The sequence below is a fragment of the Anolis carolinensis genome, unplaced genomic scaffold (genome assembly GCF_035594765.1).
Source record: "Anolis carolinensis isolate JA03-04 unplaced genomic scaffold, rAnoCar3.1.pri scaffold_41, whole genome shotgun sequence".
Lineage (NCBI taxonomy): Eukaryota > Metazoa > Chordata > Lepidosauria > Squamata > Dactyloidae > Anolis > Anolis carolinensis.
Genome location: NW_026943850.1, coordinates 100517 through 122404, shown reverse-complemented (window position 1 = coordinate 122404; position 21888 = coordinate 100517). Strand labels below are relative to the sequence as shown.

The 21888-nt window shown below is 30.0% G+C and overlaps 1 protein-coding gene across 6 annotated transcripts; it reads left to right on the top strand.

Moving 5' to 3' along the window:
* The first annotated feature begins 1557 nt into the window (after positions 1-1557).
* LOC134294967 (POZ-, AT hook-, and zinc finger-containing protein 1-like) lies at positions 1558-21562 on the top strand. 6 transcript variants are annotated; one of them, XM_062966923.1, is made up of 7 exons: positions 1558-1892; positions 4100-5362; positions 8005-8068; positions 12566-12664; positions 15663-15834; positions 18393-18539; positions 20093-21562. In XM_062966923.1, the coding sequence occupies exons 2-7, from the start codon at positions 4143-4145 to the stop codon at positions 20500-20502; spliced, it is 2112 nt and encodes a 703-aa protein (XP_062822993.1). In that variant the 5' UTR covers positions 1558-1892; positions 4100-4142; the 3' UTR covers positions 20503-21562. The 6 variants fall into 6 exon arrangements, with proteins under 6 accessions (XP_062822993.1, XP_062822996.1, XP_062822997.1 ...); XM_062966926.1 differs by lacking the exon at positions 1558-1892 and having other exon boundaries at positions 3664-5362; positions 18458-18539; positions 20093-20257; XM_062966924.1 differs by lacking the exon at positions 1558-1892 and having other exon boundaries at positions 3677-5362; positions 12569-12664.
* The last annotated feature ends 326 nt before the right edge of the window (positions 21563-21888 follow it).

Sequence of the window (21888 nt, the reverse complement as noted above, 5' to 3'; positions counted from 1 at the left end):
ATATATATATATATATAAATAAATTTCTGCAATTTTTTACTGGGTGGGAGGCAGATAAGGTATAAACAATATCTCTATCTTATACATATATGAGATATAATATTAAATAACATCCACATCTTATATGTATATATCTAAAATAATATTATTGTGCATATATATATATATATATATATATATATATATATATATATATGCACAATAATATTATTATATATATATATATATATATATATATGAGATAGCGATATTATATATATATATAAATAAAAGATGGGGATGTTATTTAATATATTATATTACATATATATATGCAATAATATTATTTTAGATACATTCATATAAGATGGAGATGTTATTTAATATATTATATTACGTATATATATAAGATAGAGATATTGTTTATATAAGATGGGGTTGTTATTTAATATATTATATTGCATATATATATGTATATATGTGACAGATATTGTATGTATATATATATATATATATATATATATATATATATAATAAGATGGGGATGTTATTTAATATATTATATTACATACATACATATATATATATATATATATATATATATATATGCAATGATATTATTTTAGATACATACATATAAGATGTGGATGTTATTTAATATTATATCTCATATATAATTTATATGTATATAAATTTCTGCAATTTTTTATACATTTAATATTATATCTCATATATAATTTATATGTATATAAATTTCTGCAATTTTTTACTGGGTGGGAGGCAGACAAGGTATAAACAATATACACACACACACACACACACACACACACATATATATATATATATATATATATATATATATTGTTTATACCTTGTCTGTCTCCCACCCAGTAAAAAATTGCAGAAATTTATATATATATATGTGTGTGTGTGTGAGAGAGAGAGATACAATATTAAATAACATCCACATCCTATATGTATATATCTAAAATAATATGATTGCATATATTCACAATATAAGACATTATTTTTCTTTTCTTTTTGTTGTATCAACCTAGAGGCGTGGAGGATGGGTTGTGTTGTCAAATTTCGAGGTTGGGGGGCCTGTAGTTTTGTTGTTTTGTGCGTCGCCATGATGCCATCACTCATTTATATATATATATATATATATAGATAGATAGATAGATAGATAGATAGATAGATTATTCCTCTCCCTCTAATTAGGACTTTATTTTTCTTTTCTTTTTGTTGTATCAACCTAGAGGCGTGGATGATGGGTTGTGTTGTCAAATTTCGAGGTCGGGGGGCCTGTAGTTTTGTTGTTTTGTGCGTCGCCATGATGCCATCACTCATTTATATATATAGAAGAATAAGATATATAGATAGATAGATTGTCGTGGGGGGGCTCTCTCTCTCTCTCTCTCTCTCTTTTCCCTCCCTGTGATTGGCTGATTCCTTGTCGCGGGGGGGGGGGGCCGAGGGGGGGCAGGAAAAAAAATCCGGAGGGGGGGGGGCTCCGTCCTTCTCTCCCATTGGCTGTTTCGTGCCTTCCTTGGAGGGAGGGGGGCAGGAAGTGGGGAGGGGGGCACCGAGAAAAAAAAAGAGAGAGAGAGAGAGAGAGAGGAAGAAGAAGAAGAAGAAGAAGAAGAAGAAGGCCAGGACTCGAAGAAACAAAGGCCAGGACTCGAAGCAGAAATTATCTCCTTGGCTATTGGATTGTGATTATTATTATTATTATTATTATTTAGAGAAAGAGAAAGAGAGAGAGAGAGAGAGATTGGGGTGAAAGTGCAAAAGGAAGTGGACGGACGGGGCTGCCATCTTGGAAAGAGAAAAAAAAAAAGCAACGCGGGAGGGGGACAAAGAAAGAAAGAAAGAAAGAAAGAAAGAAAGAAACACAGGCCTCCATCTTGGCAAGTAGCACTCTCAGTTATTATTATTGTTATTGTTATTATTATTATTATTATTTCGCATGCATTATTATTATTATAATAATATTATATTATGACACATACCTCCCCACCCCACCCACACCCCACTCCCTAGGTATGAATTATTTTTGCGAAAGTAAAAAAAGCCAGAACCCCCCTATCAGTCGAGCAAGCCTTTCGGGCTCCTTCGGTCCTTCCTTCTCTTCCTTCCAAATAAAGACAGACAGACAGACAGACAGAAGGAAGGAAGGAAGGAAGGAAGGAAGGAAGTGCGCGCGCAGCCCGGCCCTCCTCCTCCTCCTCCTCCTCCTCCTCCTCCTCCTTGGGAAAAAATAAAATAAATTATATATATATATATATATATATATATAGGGAATAATTTATTTTATTTTTTCCCAAGGAGGAGGAGGAGGAGGAGGAGGAGGCAATGCGAGATTTTAGGATTTCTATATATATATATATAGAAAATAATCATAGTTATGATAATAGAAATAATAATCCCAGAAAATAATAATAATAAGGAAAGTATAATAATAAAAATAATCCAATGAAATAATAATAGTTATGAGATATATATATATATATATATATATATATATAAAATGATATATGGAAACACTGCCCTCTCGTGGGTATTGTGGAGAAATTTATTTATTTATTTATTTATTATTATTGTTTTCTGGGATTATTTCTATTATCATAATTATTATTTCCATGGATTATTTTTATTATATATATGTGTGTGTATGTATGTATGTATGTATGTATGTGTGTATGTATGTATGTATATATATATATATATATATATATATATATATATATAGAAATCCTAAATCTCGCATTGCCTCTTTATTGTTACTATTTATTTATTTTTTTTGGCAAACACTGCCCTCTCCTGGGCATTGCGGAGAAATTTATTTATTTATTTATTTATTATTATTTTTTCTGGGATTATTTCTATTATAACTATTATTACTTCCTTGGATTATTTTTATTATTATACTTTCCTTATTATTTTTTGAATTATTAGTATTATATTATTATTATTATTATTATTATTATTATTATTTTCTGGGATTATTTCTATTATCATTATTATTATTTCCTTGGATTATTTTTATTATTATACTTTCCTTATTATTTTTTGAATTATTAGTATTATATTATTATTATTATTATTATTTTCTGGGATTATTTCTATTATCATAACTATTATTATTTTCTTGGATTATTTTTATTATTCTACTTTCCTTATTATTTTTTGAATTATTAGTATTATATTATTATTATTATTATTATTATTATTATTATTATTATTATTATTATTTCCTCATTTGTCTTTCCTATTATTTGCTATAATTCTCGCTGACGTATTCCCCCTCTTGATTTATTATTATTATTATTTCCCCATTTTTCTTTACAATTATTTTATCATTATTATTATTATTTAGTTCCTCATTTTCCTTTACTATTATTATTATTATTATTATTTAGTTCCTCATTTTCCTTTACTATTCTTTTATTACTATTATTATTATTATTATTACCTTTACTATTATTTTATTATTATTATTTAGTTCCTCATTTTATTATTATTATTATTATTTCCTCATTTGTCTTTCCTATTATTTGCTATAATTCTCGCTGACGTATTCCCCCTCTTGATTTATTATTATTATTATTTCCCCATTTTTCTTTACAATTATTTTATCATTATTATTATTATTTAGTTCCTCATTTTCCTTTACTATTATTATTATTATTATTATTTAGTTCCTCATTTTCCTTTACTATTCTTTTATTACTATTATTATTATTATTATTACCTTTACTATTATTTTATTATTATTATTTAGTTCCTCATTTTATTATTATTATTATTATTATTATTATTATTTCCTCATTTGTCTTTCCTATTATTTGCTATAATTCTCGCTGACGTATTCCCCCTCTTGATTTATTATTATTATTATTTAGTTCCTCATTTTCCTTTACTATTATTATTATTATTATTATTTCCTCATTTTCCTTTACTATTATTTTATCATTATTGTTATTATTTAGTTCCGCATTTTCCTTTACTATTATTATTATTATTATTATTATTATTATTATTATTTCCTCATTTGTCTTTCCTATTACTTGCTATAATCCTCACTGACGTGCTCCCCCCCTTGATTCCCCCCCAGTGCCGAGACCCCCCTTCTTCTTCTTCCGCCCGCCTGTCCGTCCATGGAGGCCCCTCCCCCCCCGGCGGAGGCCCCGCCCCCGGCCCCGCCCCCCTCGTGCTACACCTACCAGGTGAGCCGCCACAGCGCCGACCTGCTCCAGGGCCTCAACCAGCAGCGCAAGGCCGGCGGCCGCTTCTGCGACGTGCTCCTGCGGGTGGGCGAGGAGAGCTTCCCCGCCCACCGGGCCGTCCTGGCCGCCTGCAGCGAGTACTTCGAGTCCGTCTTCGGCGGCGGCGGCGGCGGCGGCATCCACGAAGGTGAGGGCGGGGCAACGTCGTCGGCGTCGTCGGCGTCGTCCTCGTCCTCGGTGCCGGCGTCGTCCCCCCCTCCGCCCGCCCCGTGCGCGCCCCCCCGGGAGCTGGAGATGCACACCATCAGCTCCAAGGTCTTCGGCGACATCCTGGACTTCGCCTACACCTCGCGCATCGTGGTGCGGCTGGAGAGCTTCCCCGAGCTGATGACGGCGGCCAAGTTCCTGCTCATGCGCTCGGTGATTGACATCTGCCAGGAGGTCATCAAGCAGTCCAACGTCCAGATCCTGGTCCCGCCCTCCGCCCGCCCCGACCTCATGCTCTTCCGCCCGGCCGCCGAGCTGGGCTTCCCGCTGGACATGAGCAACGGCAACGGCATCGCCGGGATGAGCAGCGACGACGGGGCCGCCCTGCTCACCGCCTTCCCGCCGCCGCCGCCCTCGTTGTCGTGCTCGCCGGGGAAGCGCGGGCGGGGCCGGCCGCGGAAGGCGAGCGTGCTGGACTCGGTGATGTTCAGCGCCCCGGGGGGCCTGCGCGAGGCCGGGATCCTGCCGTGCGGCCTGTGCGGGAAGGTCTTCACCGACGCCAACCGCCTGCGCCAGCACGAGGCCCAGCACGGCGTGACCAGCCTGCAGCTCGGCTACCTGGACCTGCCGGGCCCCCCCGCCCCCGCCCCCCCCCCGCCCCCCCCCGCCGAGGGGCCCGGCCTCGCCCAGCCCGGTAGTGAGCCCGGCCGGAAGCGCAGCCGGACGCGCAAGCAGGTGGCCTGCGAGGTCTGCGGGAAGATCTTCCGGGACGTCTACCACCTGAACCGGCACAAGCTCTCGCACTCGGGGGAGAAGCCGTACTCGTGCCCGGTGTGCGGCCTGCGCTTCAAGAGGAAGGACCGCATGTCCTACCACGTCCGCTCCCACGACGGCTCCGTCGGGAAGCCCTACATCTGCCAGAGCTGCGGGAAGGGCTTCTCCCGGTCAGTGCCATAGGGGTTGTTCTTGTTATTATTCTCTGAATATTTCTTGTTATTATTTTGTGAATATTTTCCAGATTATTTTAGGGATTATTTTAGGGATTATTTTAGGGATTATTTTTGAGATTATTTTAGGGATTATTTTTGAGATTATTTTAGGGATTATTATTCAGATATTATTTTGATATCTATTATTATTATGACTTTGATATTTCTTGTTATTATTTTGTGAATATTTTTGAGATTATTTTTGAGATTATTTTAGGGATTATTTTTGAGATTATTTTAGGGATTATTTTTGAGATTATTTTAGGGATTATTATTCAGATATTATTTTGATATCTAGGATTATTATGACTTTCATATTTCTTGTTATTATTTTGTGAATATTTTTCAGATTATTTTAGGGATTATTTTTGAGATTATTTTAGGGATTATTTTAGGGATTATTTTAGGGATTATTTTAGGGATTATTTTAGGGATTATTATTCAGATATTATTTTGATATCTATGATTATTATGACTTTGATATTTCTTGTTATTATTTTGTGAATATTTTTGAGATTATTTTAGGGATTATTTTAGGGATTATTATTCAGATATTATTTTGATATTTATTATTATTTTGATTTTGGTTATTATTTTGTGAATATTTTTGAGATTATTTTAGGGATTATTTTAGGGATTATTATTCAGATATTATTTTGATATCTAGGATTATTATGACTTTGATATTTCTTGTTATTATTTTGTGAATATTTTTGAGATTATTTTAGGGATTATTATTCAGATATTATTTTGATATCTAGGATTATTATGACTTTGATATTTCTTGTTATTATTTTGTGAATATTTTTGAGATTATTTTAGGGATTATTATTCAGATATTATTTTGATATCTATGATTATTATGACTTTGATATTTCTTGTTATTATTTTGTGAATATTTTTCAGATTATTTTAGGGATTATTTTTGAGATTATTTTAGGGATTATTATTCAGATATTATTTTGATATCTATGATTATTATGACTTTGATATTTCTTGTTATTATTTTCTGAACATTTTTGAGATTATTTTAGGGATTATTTTTGAGATTATTTTAGGGATTATTATTCAGATATTATTTTGATATCTAGGATTATTATGACTTTGATATTTCTTGTTATTATTTTCTGAACATTTTTGAGATTATTTTAGTGATTATTATTCAGATATTATTTTGATATTTGTTATTGTTTTGTGAATATTTTTGAGATTATTTTAGTGATTATTTTGGTGTTTGTTATTATTTTGTGAATATTTTTGAGATTATTTTAGTGATTATTATTCAGATACTATTTTGATATTTATTATTATTTTGATATTTGTTATTGTTTTGTGAATATTTTTGAGATTTTAGTGATTATTTTGATGTTTGTTATTATTTTGTGAATATTTTTGAGATTATTTTAGTGATTATTATTCAGATACTATTTTGATATTTATTATTATTTTGATTTTGGTTATTGTTTTGTGAATATTTTTGAGATTATTTTAGTGATTATTTTGGTGTTTGTTATTATTTTGTGAATATTTTTGAGATTATTTTAGTGATTATTATTCAGATATTATTTTGATATTTATTATTATTTTGATTTTGGTTATTATTTTGTGAATATTTTTGAGATTATTTTGATATTTGTTATTATTTTGTGAATATTTTTGAGATTATTTTAGTGATTATTATTTTGATTATTTTGGAGAATATTTTTAATTGATTTTTATTTTTGGATGGTTTTTTCTGATTATTTGGGTGAATATTTATTATTATCATTTTGATTATTATTATTATATTGATTTCTGTTTTAATTATTTTGTGTATATTTTTGTTATTATTTTATTTTTATTACTATTTTTGTGACTGATTTTGAGTTTGTTTTTGTGATTACTATTATTATTTAGATTTTTGTGACTATTTTTGAGATTGTTTCGATGAATATCTTTGTTGTGATTATTAATTTTATTTTTATTTTTGTGAATATTTTCGACGGTTTTGTGATTTTATTATTCTTTGTAAATTATTTTTTTCAACTGCTATTGTTATTTTTATTAATTATTTTAAGTATATTATTCAGCGTTGTTACTTTACTGAAATTATCAGAACTATTTTGTTATTAATATCTAAAAACATTTATTTTTAATAAATATTTATTTTACTGAAATTATTTTTTTGAAATAACATAATTAAAATAATTAGTGAATTTTTATTTATATATTTATTTCTCTTTTGTGATTACTATTATTATTTTGATTTTTGTGACTATTTTTGAGATTATTTCGATGAATATCTTTGTTGTGATTATTAATTTTATTTTTATTTTTGTGAATATTTTCGACGGGTTTTTTTTTTGGTGATTATTATTTTGTATTTTTGTGATTTTATTATTCTTTGTAAATTATTTTTTTTCAACCGCTGTTGTTATTTTTATGAATTATTTTAAGTATATTATTCAGCGTTATTACTTTACTGAAATTATCAGAACTATTTTGTTATTAATATCTAAAAACATTTATTTTTAATAAATATTTATTTTACTGAAATTATTTTTTTGAAATAACATAATTAAAATAATTAGTGAATTTTTATTTTATTTTCCTCCAAGGCCGGACCATTTGAACGGGCACATCAAGCAGGTCCACACCTCGGAGCGGCCTCACAAATGTCAGGTATTTATCTATTTATTCTGTATTTATATATCTATATATTTATATATCTATATATAAATAGATCTAAATGGCCTCTCGGCCTCTTCGGGTCTTTATTCCGAGTTTCCTCTTTGAAGAAAGCACTGAGCAAAACAATAACAACAACAACAACAACAACAACAATAATAATAATATATTTGGAATATTATATCATATTACATATTCATATATATATATATATATATATACGTATTATATATTACTATTATATTATATTATTATGCATTATATTATTTTATATTATTATATGTTACATTATGCCACATCATCATAAAACATTGTCATTATATATCCTGTATTGTTATAATATTCATACATTATTATGTCATATTACATTTTTATATTGCATTATATTACTATATAAGATTATATTATATTTTATTATATAATTATTGCATGACACTATTGTATTATTATATTATTATTAGACTCTACTGTATATATGATTTTTCTATAATTGTTCATAATACATAATGTTATAATATTATTTTATATATACTATTATAATATTATGTATTATGAACAATTATAGAAAAATCATATATACAGTAGCGTCTAATAATAATAATAATATAATAGTGTAATGTAATAATTATATAATAAAACAATAAAAAACAAAACAATAACAACAACAACAACAATAATAATAATATATTTGGAATATTATATCATATTACATATTCATATATATATATATATATATATATATACGTATTATGTATTATTATTATATTATATTATTATGCATTATATTATTTTATATTATTATATGTTACATTATGCCACATCATCATAAAACATTGTTATTATATATCCTGTATTGTTATAATATTCATACATTATTATGTCATATTACATTTTTATATTGCATTATATTACTATATAAGATTATATTATATTTTATTATATAATTATTGCATTACACTATTGTATTATTATATTATTATTAGACTCTACTGTATATATGATTTTTCTATAATTGTTCATAATACATAATGTTATAATATTATTTTATATATACTATTATGATATTATGTATTATGAACAATTATAGAAAAATCATATATACAGTAGCGTCTAATAATAATAATAATATAATAGTGTAATGTAATAATTATATAATAAAATATAATCATATATATGATTTTTTGGGGATAATTTTTCATAGTAAGTAAATGCCACATTTTCTGGCGTATAAGTCGCCCCCCCCAAACTGTTTTCCAGTTAAAATATAGCGTCCGGGGATATAATTGCCGTATAAGACTACCTCTCTTCCAACGCACACCAAATAAAAATAAGTAGTCTTATACGCCAGAAAATATAATAATAATAGTAATAATAATAATAATAATAATACTTTATTTATACCCCGCCACCATCTCCCCAACGGGGACTCGGGGCGGCTTACATGGGGCCATGCCCAGAACAATACAATATAAACAGCATATAAAAGAACTACACATCACAACACAGTGATGCACAACAATATGGTAATAATGATGTTGTTTGAAGAGACTGTCTCTCTTCCAACGCACGCCGAATAAAAATAAGTAGTCTTATACGCCAAAAAATATGGTAATAATGATGTTGTTGTTGGAAGAGACTGTCTCTCTCCCAACGCACACTGAATAAAAATGAGTAGTCTTATACGCCAGAAAATATGGTAATAATGATGTTGTTGGAAGAGACTGTCTCTCTTCCAATGCACGCTGAATAAAAATGAGTAGTCTTATACGCCAGAAAATATGGTGTGATGATGATGATGATGATGATGTTAATACGTAGTCCTAAACGCCAGAAAATATGGTGTGATAATGATGTTGTTGGAAGAGACTAACCTCTCTTCCAACGCACGCCGAATAAAAATGAGTAGTCTTATACGCCAGAAAATACGGTAGTGATGTTGTTGTTGGAAGAGACTAAACCTCTCTCTTCCAACGCACGCCGAATAAAGATGAGTAGTCTTATATGCCAGAAAATACGGTGTGATAATGATGTTGTTGGAAGAGACTAACCTCTCTCTTCCAATGCATGCTGAATAAAATGAGTAGTCTTATACGCCAGAAAATATGGTAATAATGATGTTGTTGTTGTTGGAAGAGACTGTCTCTCTTCCAACGCACGCCGAATAAAAATGAGTAGTCTTATACGCCAGAAAATACGGTGTGATAATGATGTTGGAAGAGACTAACCTCTCTTCCAATGCACGCCGAATAAAAATGAGTAGTCTTATACGCCAGAAAATACGGTAGTGATGATGTTGTTGTTGTTGGAAGAGACTGTCTCCCAACGCACGCTGAATAAAGATGAGTAGTCTTATACGCCAGAAAATACAGTAATAATGTTGTTGTTGTTGGAAGAGACTGTCTCTCTTCCAACGCACGCCGAATAAAGATGAGTAGTCTTATACGCCAGAAAATATGGTAATAATGATGTTGTTGTTGTTGGAAGAGACTGTCTCTCTCCCAACGCACGCCGAATAAAGATGAGTAGTCTTATACGCCAGAAAATATGGTAATAATGATGTTGTTGGAAGAGACTAAACCTCTCTCTCCCAACACACGCCGAATAAAGATGAGTAGTCTTATACGCCAGAAAATACGGTAGTGATGATGATGTTGTTGTTGTTGGAAGAGACTGTCTCTCTTCCAACGCACGCCGAATAAAAATGAGTAGTCTTATACGCCAGAAAATACGGTGTGATAATGATGTTGTTGGAAGAGACTGTCTCTCTTCCAACGCACGCCGAATAAAAATGAGTAGTCTTATACGCCAGAAAATACGGTGTGATAATGATGTTGTTGTTGGAAGAGACTAAACCTCTCTCTCCCAACACACGCCGAATAAAAATGAGTAGTCTTATACGCCAGAAAATACGGTAGTGATGATGTTGTTGTTGGAAGAGACTGTCTCTCTTCCAATGCACGCCGAATAAAAATACGTAGTCTTATACGCCAGAAAATACGGTAATGTTGTTGTTGTTGTTGGAAGAGACTGTCTCTCTTCCAATGCACGCCGAATAAAAATACGTAGTCTTATACGCCAGAAAATATTGTAATAATGATGTTGTTGGAAGAGAGTAACCTCTCTCTCCCAACGCACGCCGAATAAAGATGAGTAGTCTTATACGCCAGAAAATACGGTAGTGATGATGATGTTGTTGGAAGAGACTGTCTCTCTCCCAACGCACGCCGAATAAAAATGAGTAGTCTTATACGCCAGAAAATATGGTAATAATGATGTTGTTGTTGTTGGAAGAGACTGTCTCTCTTCCAACGCACGCCGAATAAAGATGAGTAGTCTTATACGCCAGAAAATATGGTAATAATGATGTTGTTGGAAGAGACTAAACCTCTCTCTCCCAACGCACGCCGAATAAAAATGAGTAGTCTTATACGGCAGAAATTACGGTAGTGATGATGTTGTTGTTGTTGGAAGAGACTGTCTCTCTTCCAACGCACGCCGAATAAAAATGAGTAGTCTTATACGCCAGAAAATACGGTGTGATCATGATGTTGTTGGAAGAGACTAAACCTCTCTCTCCCAACGCACGCCGAATAAAGATGAGTAGTCTTATACGCCAGAAAATACGGTGTGATCATGATGTTGTTGGAAGAGACTAAACCTCTCTCTCCCAACGCACGCCGAATAAAGATGAGTAGTCTTATACGCCAGAAATTACGGTAGTGATGATGTTGTTGTTGTTGGAAGAGACTGTCTCTCTCCCAACGCACACTGAATAAAAATAAATAGTCTTATACGCCAGAAAATACGGTAGTGATGTTGTTGTTGTTGGAAGAGACTGTCTCTCTTCCAACGCACGCCGAATAAAGATGAGTAGTCTTATACGCCAGAAAATACGGTGTGATCATGATGTTGTTGGAAGAGACGAAACCTCTCTCTCCCAACGCACGCCGAATAAAAATGAGTAGTCTTATACGCCAGAAAATACGGTGTGATCATGATGTTGTTGGAAGAGACTAAACCTCTCTCTCCCAACGCACGCCGAATAAAGATGAGTAGTCTTATACGCCAGAAATTACGGTAGTGATGATGTTGTTGTTGTTGGAAGAGACTGTCTCTCTCCCAACGCACGCCGAATAAAAATGAGTAGTCTTATACGCCAGAAAATACGGTAGTGATGTTGTTGTTGTTGGAAGAGACTGTCTCTCTTCCAACGCACGCCGAATAAAAATGAGTAGTCTTATACGCCAAAAAATATGGTAATAATGATGTTGTTGTTGTTGGAAGAGACTGTCTCTCTTCCAACGCACGCCGAATAAAAATGAGTAGTCTTATACGCCAGAAAATACGGTGTGATCATGATGTTGTTGGAAGAGACGAAACCTCTCTCTCCCAACGCACGCCGAATAAAAATGAGTAGTCTTATACGCCAGAAAATATGGTAATAATGTTGTTGTTGTTGTTGTGGAAGAATCTAACCTCCTGTTGGCTTAGCAGGGAATGGGACTCCCGGGACCAGGCCTCCCTCCTCCTCCTCCTCCTCCTCCGCCTGCCTCTCCGCCGCCGTCCCATGAGCCCTTGCGGCGCACAGAGGTATTTCGCAACACGCACACGCAATGGCCTTCCGTGTCCCGTGTAGACCGTACATGCGGCGCCGCGTCAGATAAGAGACCCCCGAAGGACCGCCCGCCCGGGGATAGACAGCCCGCTATGATGGCTACCTGCTTTTATTATTATAGTTACTGTTTTATTATTTGGTATCGTTAGTTTATTGTGACTGTTATTTTTATTATTCAGTATTATTTATTATAATTACTCAGTATTATTATTTTTATTATTCAGTATTATTTATTATAATTATTCAGTATTATTATTTTTATTATTCAGTATTATTAATTATAATTATTCAGTATTATTTATTATAATTATTCAGTATTATTTATTATAATTATGACTGTTATTTTTATTATTCAGTATTATTTATTATAATGATTCAGTATTATTATTTTTATTATTCAGTATTATTTATTATAATTATTCTGTATTATTATTTTTATTATTCAGTATTATTTATTATAATTATGACTGTTATTTTTATTATTCAGTATTATTTATTATAATTATTCAGTATTATTATTTTTATTATTCAGTATTATTTATTATAATTATTCAGTATTATTAATTATAATTATGACTGTTATTTTTATTATTCAGTATTATTTATTATAATTATGACTGTTATTTTTTATTTTTATTATTCAGTATTATTTATTATAATTATTCAGTATTATTATTTTTATTATTCAGTATTATTAATTATAATTATGACTGTTATTTTTATTATTCAGTATTATTTATTATAATTATGACTGTTATTATTTTTATTATTCAGTATTATTTATTATAATTATTCAGTATTATTATTTTTATTATTCAGTATTATTTATTATAATTATTCAGTATTATTATTTTTATTATTCAGTATTATTTATTATAATTATTCAGTATTATTATTTTTATTATTCAGTATTATTTATTATAATTATTCAGTATTATTATTTTTATTATTCAGTATTATTTATTATAATTATTCAGTATTATTATTTTTATTATTCAGTATTATTTATTATAATTATTCAGTATTATTATTTTTATTATTCAGTATTATTTATTATAATTATTCAGTATTATTAATTATAATTATGACTGTTATTTTTATTATTCAGTATTATTTATTATAATTATCATTTGGCATTTTATTATTGCTACTATTATTTAATTTTTTATCATTTCGCATTATTTATTATTGTCATTATTTCCGTAATTTAATTTTTACTATTATTTAATTTTCATCGTTTGGCATTTTATTACTGCTACTATTATTTAATTTTTTATCATTTCACATTATTTATTATTGTCATTATTACAGTATTATTTAATTTTTACTATTATTTAATTTTCATCGTTTGGCATTTTATTATTGCTACTATTATTTAATTTTTTATCATTTCGCATTATTTATTATTGTCATTATTACCGTATTATTTAATTTTTACTATTATTTAATTTTCATCGTTTGGCATTTTATTATTGCTACTATTATTTAATTTTTTATCATTTCGCATTATTTATTATTGTCATTATTACAGTATTATTTAATTTTTACTACTATTATTTAATTTTTATCATTTCGCATTCTTTATTATTGTCATGATTATTGGGAATATGTAATTTTTATCAAATGGTATTGTTTGATTTTCATTTATTATAATGATTTGGTATTATTATTTAGTTGGTTATATTATTTAATTTTTATTTGGTATTATTATTATTTAATTTTCATTACTTTGTATTTTATTATTGTTATTTAATTTTTACTGTTTTTATAATTTCGCATTATTTATTATTGTCATGATTATTAGGAATATTTCATTTTTATTAAATGGTATTGTTTAATTTTTTGTTATATTATTTAATCTTTATTTGGTATTATTATTTAATTTTTATTATTTGTTATCATTTAATTTTCTATATTATTATTGGTATTCTTTCATTTTTTATTATTTCATTTTTATTATTTGGTATCATTTAATTTTCTATATTATTATTGGTATTCTTTCATTTTTTATTATTTAATTTTTATTATTTGGTATCATTTAATTTTCTATATTATTATTGGTATTCTTTCATTTTTTATTATTTAAGTTTTATTATTTGGTATCATTTAATTTTCTATATTATTATTGGTATTCTTTCATTTTTTATTATTTAAGTTTTATTATTTGGTATCATTTAATTTTCTATATTATTATTGGTATTCTTTCATTTTTTATTATTTAATTTTTATTATTTGGTATCATTTAATTTTCTATATTATTATTGGTATTCTTTCATTTTTTATTATTTAATTTTTATTATTTGGTATCATTTAATTTTCTATATTATTATTGGTATTCTTTCATTTTTTATTATTTAATTTTTATTATTTGGTATCATTTAATTTTCTATATTATTATTGGTATTCTTTCATTTTTTATTATTTAATTTTTATTTGGTATTATTTAATTTTATTATTTGGTATTCTTCCATTTTTGTTGTTTAATTTTTTATTTGGTATTATTATTATTTAATTTTATTGTTTGGTATGGTATTATTATTTCATTATTTGGTATGATATTATTATTTTATTATTGTTGCATTATTTATTTGTTTTTTGTTTGTTTTTTAAATCGAAATATTATTTATTCATGCTGGACCATGATTGTGAAAAAAATATTTCCTTTTTCATTCTGGTTAATGATTGTCAATCTGTTTTGCTCAGTGCTTTGTCCAAAGAAGTTGAAATAATGAGGGGAAAAATCATATTGATTTTCCATTTAATTTTACTTGCATTTCTGGGAAAAGGGGAAAAAAATCTTTTAAAAAGTTGTAATTTTTTATAATAATAATAATAATAATAATAATAATAATAATAATAATAATAATGGCAGCAGCAGCATCAGCCTAGGATGGTAACGGTGCCTGCGTGTGCTTCTTCCTTCCTTCCTTCCTTCCTTCCTTCCTTCCTTCCGGGCGTGTGTTTTGGGGCCAGACGTGCCAGGCCTCGTTTGCCACGCGTGACCGGCTGCGCTCGCACCTGGCGTGCCACGAGGACAAGGTCCCGTGCCAGGTGTGCGGGAAGTTCCTGCGGGCAGCCTACCTGGCCGACCACCTGAAGAAGCACAGCGAGGGGCCCAGCAACTTCTGCACCATCTGCAACCGCGGTAGGCACCCCCCCCCCCGCGGGTATTATTACTTACATTAAATGCATTTTATATTATTATTATTATTATTATTATTATTATTATTATTATTATTATTATTTATTTTATATTATTATTTCTGTTATATTTATTTTATATTATTATTCATATTATTATATTCATTTTTATATATATTATACTTATTTTATATTATTATTTGTATTTATTTTTATGTTATATTTATTTTATTATTTCTGTTATATTTATTTTATATTATTATTCATATTATATTTATTATTATTATTTATATTTTATATTATTATTTATATTATATTCATTTTTATATATATTATACTTATTTTATATTATTATTTTTATGTTATATTTATTTTATTATTTCTGTTATATTTATTTTATATTATTATTCATATTATATTTATTGTTATTATTATTTATATTATATTTTATATTATTATTTATATTATATTCATTTTTATATATATTATACTTATTTTATATTATTATTTGTATTTATTTTTATGTAATGTTTATGTTATATTTATTTTATATTATTATTTCTGTTATATTTATTTTATATTATTATTTCTGTTATATTTATTTTATATTATTCATATTATATTTATTATTATTATCTATATTATATTTTATATTATTATTTATATTATATTCATTTTTATATATATTATACTTATTTTATATTATTATTTGTATTTATTTTTATGTTATATTTATTTTATATTATTTCTGTTATATTTATTTTATATTATTTCTGTTATATTTATTATTATTTATATTATATTCATTTTTTATTATTATTTATATTATACTTATTTTATATTACATTTGTTTTATGTTATTATTTATATTATACTTATTATTATTATTATTTGTATTTATTTTATGTTATATATATTTTATATTATTTTTATATTCATTTTTTATTTATATTATACTTATTTTATATTATTATTTGTACTTATTTTTATGTTATATTTATTTTATATTATTATATTATATTCATTTTTATTTATATTATACTTATTTTATATTATTATTTGTATTTATTTTTGTTATATTTATTTTATATTATTATTTATATTATATTTTATATTATTATTTGTATTTATTTTTATGTTATATTTATTTTATATTATTATTTATATTATATTCATTTATTATTATTATTTATATTATACTTATTTCATATTATTATTATTTGTATTTATTTTTATGCTATATTTATTTTATATTATTATTTCTATTATATTTATTATTATTTATATTATACTTATTTTATATTAGTTATATTTATTTTAAATTATTATGCATATTATTAATTTTATATCATTATATTTTATTACATATTTTCTGCTATATTATTTGGGTTATAAATAATATAATAAATATAAATAATACTATATATGCTCTATATTAAAATAAAATAATAATGTATATATTATTATATTACATTATTACTATATTTTACATTATTTATTATATACTATTATTATTTGTTTTGTATTATTACACTATGTATTTTATATTATTATTATTTTATATTATACTATATTATATTACATTACATTATTATTATGTTTTATTATATTATGCATTATTTATTTTGTATTTATACTATTATTATTTGTTTTGTATTATACTATATATTTTATATTATTATTTTATACTATATTATATTACATGATATTATTTTATGCATTAGTTATATTGTATTTTATACTATTATTATTTGTTTTGTATTATTACACTATGTATTTTATATTATTATTATTTTATATTATACTATATTATATTACATTATATTATTATTATATTTTATTATATTATGCATTATTTATTTTGTATTTATACTATTATTATTTGTTTTGTATTATACAATATATTTTATATTATTATTTTATACTATATTATATTACATTATATTATTTTATGCATTAGTTATATTGTATTTTATACTATTATTATTTGTTTTGTATTATTACACTATGTATTTTATATTATTATTATTTTATATTATTCTATATTATATTACATTATATTATTATTATATTTTATTATATTATGCATTATTTATTTTGTATTTATACTATTATTATTTGTTTTGTATTATACTATATATTTTATATTATTATTTTATACTATACTATATTATATTACATGATATTATTTTATGCATTAGTTATATTGTCTTTTATACTATTATTATTTGTTTTGTATTATTACACTATGTATTTTATGTTATAATACTATATATTTTATATTATTTGTTTCGTATCATTTCATATTTCATTTATTTTATTTCATGTTATCATTTATTTATATTATTTATTTTACGTTATTATTTGTTATTATATTATTATTACGCCATGTGTTTCCCGTAATTCGGGGATGAGGAGGAGGAGGAGTTGTTGTTGTTGTTGTTGGTGTTTCGGAGGCAGGCCTTGCAGAGCGAGACGGGAGGCGAGGGCAGGGGCGGGGCGGGTGTCCGGCCGGCCGGCGTCCGGGGCGCAGGATCTCTGACCTCCTTTTGTCTTGTCTAGGTTTCTCCTCTGCCTCCTACTTAAAGGTCCATGTTAAAACCCACCACGATGTTCCCCTTCCCCAGGTCTCCCGGCAACCGGAGCCCCTCCCGAATGGGGCGGGGCCAGCCGCCTGCCTCCACAGCGCCAGGACCTATGGCATCAAAGGCAAGTACCGCCTCCTCACGCCCCGCCCCCCCCCGCCCATCCCGTCCCATTCTAGACCAGTCCTTTGCATAGACCGCAGCATGGTTTTACCTTTCTCAGGGGCGACAGGTTGGTCAAAGTAGGTACGTGGGTTCCCTTAAAACACTCGCCAGCTCGATTGCTACGTTGTGTCCAAACTTCGAACACATCGGTGAATTAGTTTCGGAGATACGAGGTCCCTCACAAACGGACTTTTACCATTCTCAGGCGCCACAGGTGTGTAAGAGTAGGTATGTGTGTAAGAGTAGGTATGTGGGTTCCCTTAAAACACTCGCCAGTTCGATTGCTACGTTGTGTCCAAATTTCGAAGCAATCGGTGAATTAGTTTCGGAGATACGAGGTCCCTCACAAACGGACTTTTACCATTCTCAGGCGCCACAGGTGTGTAAGAGTAGGTATGTGTGTAAGAGTAGGTATGTGAATACCTTAAAACACTTGCCAGCTCGAATGCTACGTTGTGTCCAAATTTCGAAGCAATCGGTGAATTAGTTTCGGAGATACGAGGTCCCTCACAAACGGACTTTTACCTTTCTCAGGCGCCACAGGTGTGTAAGAGTAGGTATGTGGGTTCCCTTAAGCTCGAATGTGTGTAAGAGTAGGTATGTGGGTTCCCTTAAGCTCGAATGTGTGTAAGAGTAGGTATGTGGGTCCCTTAAGCTCGAATGTGTGTAAGAGTAGGTATGTGAATACCTTAAAACACTCGCCAGCTCGAATGCTACATTGTGTCCAAATTTCGAAGCAATCGGTGAATTAGTTTCGGAGATACGAGGTCCCTCACAAACGGACTTTTACCGTTCTCAGGCGCCACAGGTGTGTAAGAGTAGGTATGTGGGTCCCTTAAGCTCGAATGTGTGTAAGAGTAGGTATGTGGGTCCCTTAAGCTCGAATGTGTGTAAGAGTAGGTATGTGGGTCCCTTAAGCTCGAATGTGTGTAAGAGTAGGTATGTGAATACCTTAAAACACTCGCCAGCTCGAATGCTACGTTGTGTCCAAATTTCGAAGCAATCGGTGAATTAGTTTCGGAGATACGAGGTCCCTCACAAACGGACTTTTATCTTTCTCAGGCGCCACAGGTGTGTAAGAGTAGGTGTGTGGGTCCCTTAAGCTCGAATGTGTGTAAGAGTAGGTACGTGGGTTCCGTTAAAACACTCGCCAGCTCGAATGCTACGTTGTGTCCAAACTTCGAACACATCGGTGAAGTAGTTTTGGAGATACGAGGTCCCTCACAAACGGACTTTTACCTTTCTCAGGCGCCACAGGTGTGTAAGAGTAGGTGTGTGGGTCCCTTAAGCTCGAATGTGTGTAAGAGTAGGTACGTGGGTTCCCTTAAAACACTCGCCAGCTCGAATGCTACGTTGTGTCCAAATTTCGAAGCAATCGGTGAATTAGTTTCGGAGATACGAGGTCCCTCACAAACGGACTTTTACCTTTCTCAGGCGCCACAGGTGTGTAAGAGTAGGTATGTGGTGTCCTGTTGTCTCGATGACGTTGTCGTCTGTCTGCTTCTCCGCCAGGCCTGAAATGCTCCCCTTTGGACCCGATTGAGGGCGCCGACCCCGACCCCTACGGCGACCTCCCGGACGAGCTGAAGGCGGGCCCCGACCCGGACGCGCTGGAGGCGGTGGCGGCGGAGCGGCGCTTCCCGTGCGTGGAGTGCGGGGGGGTCTTCCGCTCGAAGGCCTTCCTGGCCAAGCACGTCCACAAGGCCCACCCGCGCCCGGCGGGGGGGTCGTCGTTGGTGTCGTCGGGGGTCGCGACCCTGGCCGACCTGGGGGCGTCGCCCTTCTCCCCGCAGCAGAGCATGTCCCTCCTCGAGTCCTTCGGCTTCCAGATCGTCCAGTCCGCCTTCGCCTCCTCCCTCGTCGACCCCGACGCCGACCCCTTGCACCAGGCCCCGCCCCTCGGGGGGCACGACAGGAAGTGACCCCTCCCCCCCAAAAAATACGTTTGTTTTTCTAATATTTCTAAATAAATAAACAACTTGATTGATTAACATGTTGAGAGTTCGAATCCTGAGTCCCCGCCCCCCTCCTGTTTGACCCCGCCCCTCCCTGTCAATCAACATTTTGATTGACAGACGAGGGGAAAAATATGGAAATAATATTAGAATTTCAATAATAATCCTTTAGGCCCCGCCCACTTCGTCACTCCACCACTTGACTCCTCCCTTTGAAAGGGGCGGGGTCACATTTGATTGACAGGCAAAATTCTAGAAATAATAGTAAAATGTTGATTTTATACATACCCGAATTTCAGTCGCAAGTTAACGATGGAACGTTATCTTTCTTGTTGATTAGTTGATATGAATTTTATAATTAGTTAGCTAATTATGAACTGAATAATCAGTTCAACCGATTAATAGAAATTAATATGATTAATTCAACTGATATTGATTAGCTAATTAATTAGCGATGGATTGCAAGCTAAGTAGCTAATTGATGTTGGTTATTGTAATTAATTAATATTAATTAGGTATTTAAGTGGCGGTTAATCACTCGTTAATTAGCCAATCAATACCAATTATTAATATTTTGTTCCTGAATTCGCTAATTAATTAGCCAATTAATAATTTTGTTGATAGCTAATTAAGGTTAATTAATTATTGCTATTCTATTTTACAGTTTTTTTCTTAGCTACTGAAAAGGAATTAATTTTTTTAGATGTATAATAATACTAAATGGTTGATTTTTTTTGTCTTCCTTTTTAATTAATGGGATTTAATTAATTATTAGGAGGAAACGATTAATGTCTTTTATATTATATTATTATATATTATATATGTATGTATATATTATATCTTATCCCAAAACGCACTCGGGTTGGAAAATATATTCCTGGTTATTTGTTTTAATAAGGATTTTGTTTGTTTGGTTTTTCCTCTCTCTTTTTTTTTTGTTTATTTCTTGACAAAACATATGTAAATATATATTAAAAAAAAATTGTGTTTTTTTCCCGGAGTTTTCAATTAAAGGCTTTATATAAAGTGTCGTCGTCACTATTTGTAATTTTTTTCCTATTGTGATTTTAATATATTTAAATTTGATATTTATTTGATATTATTATAAGTATTATTTCAAATAATAGATATTTTTATTTAATTCTTCATTTATTTAGTATTATTATAATTAATACAGATATATTAGTATTTGATAATTTTAATTATTCATTTAGTATTATAATTAATATTTAAAAATATATAGTATTATTTGGCCATTATTTCAAATATATATATATATTTGAAAATTAATCTTTATTATTTAATATTATGTTCTATTTTAAAATCATATATATTTTTATTTAATTGTTCATT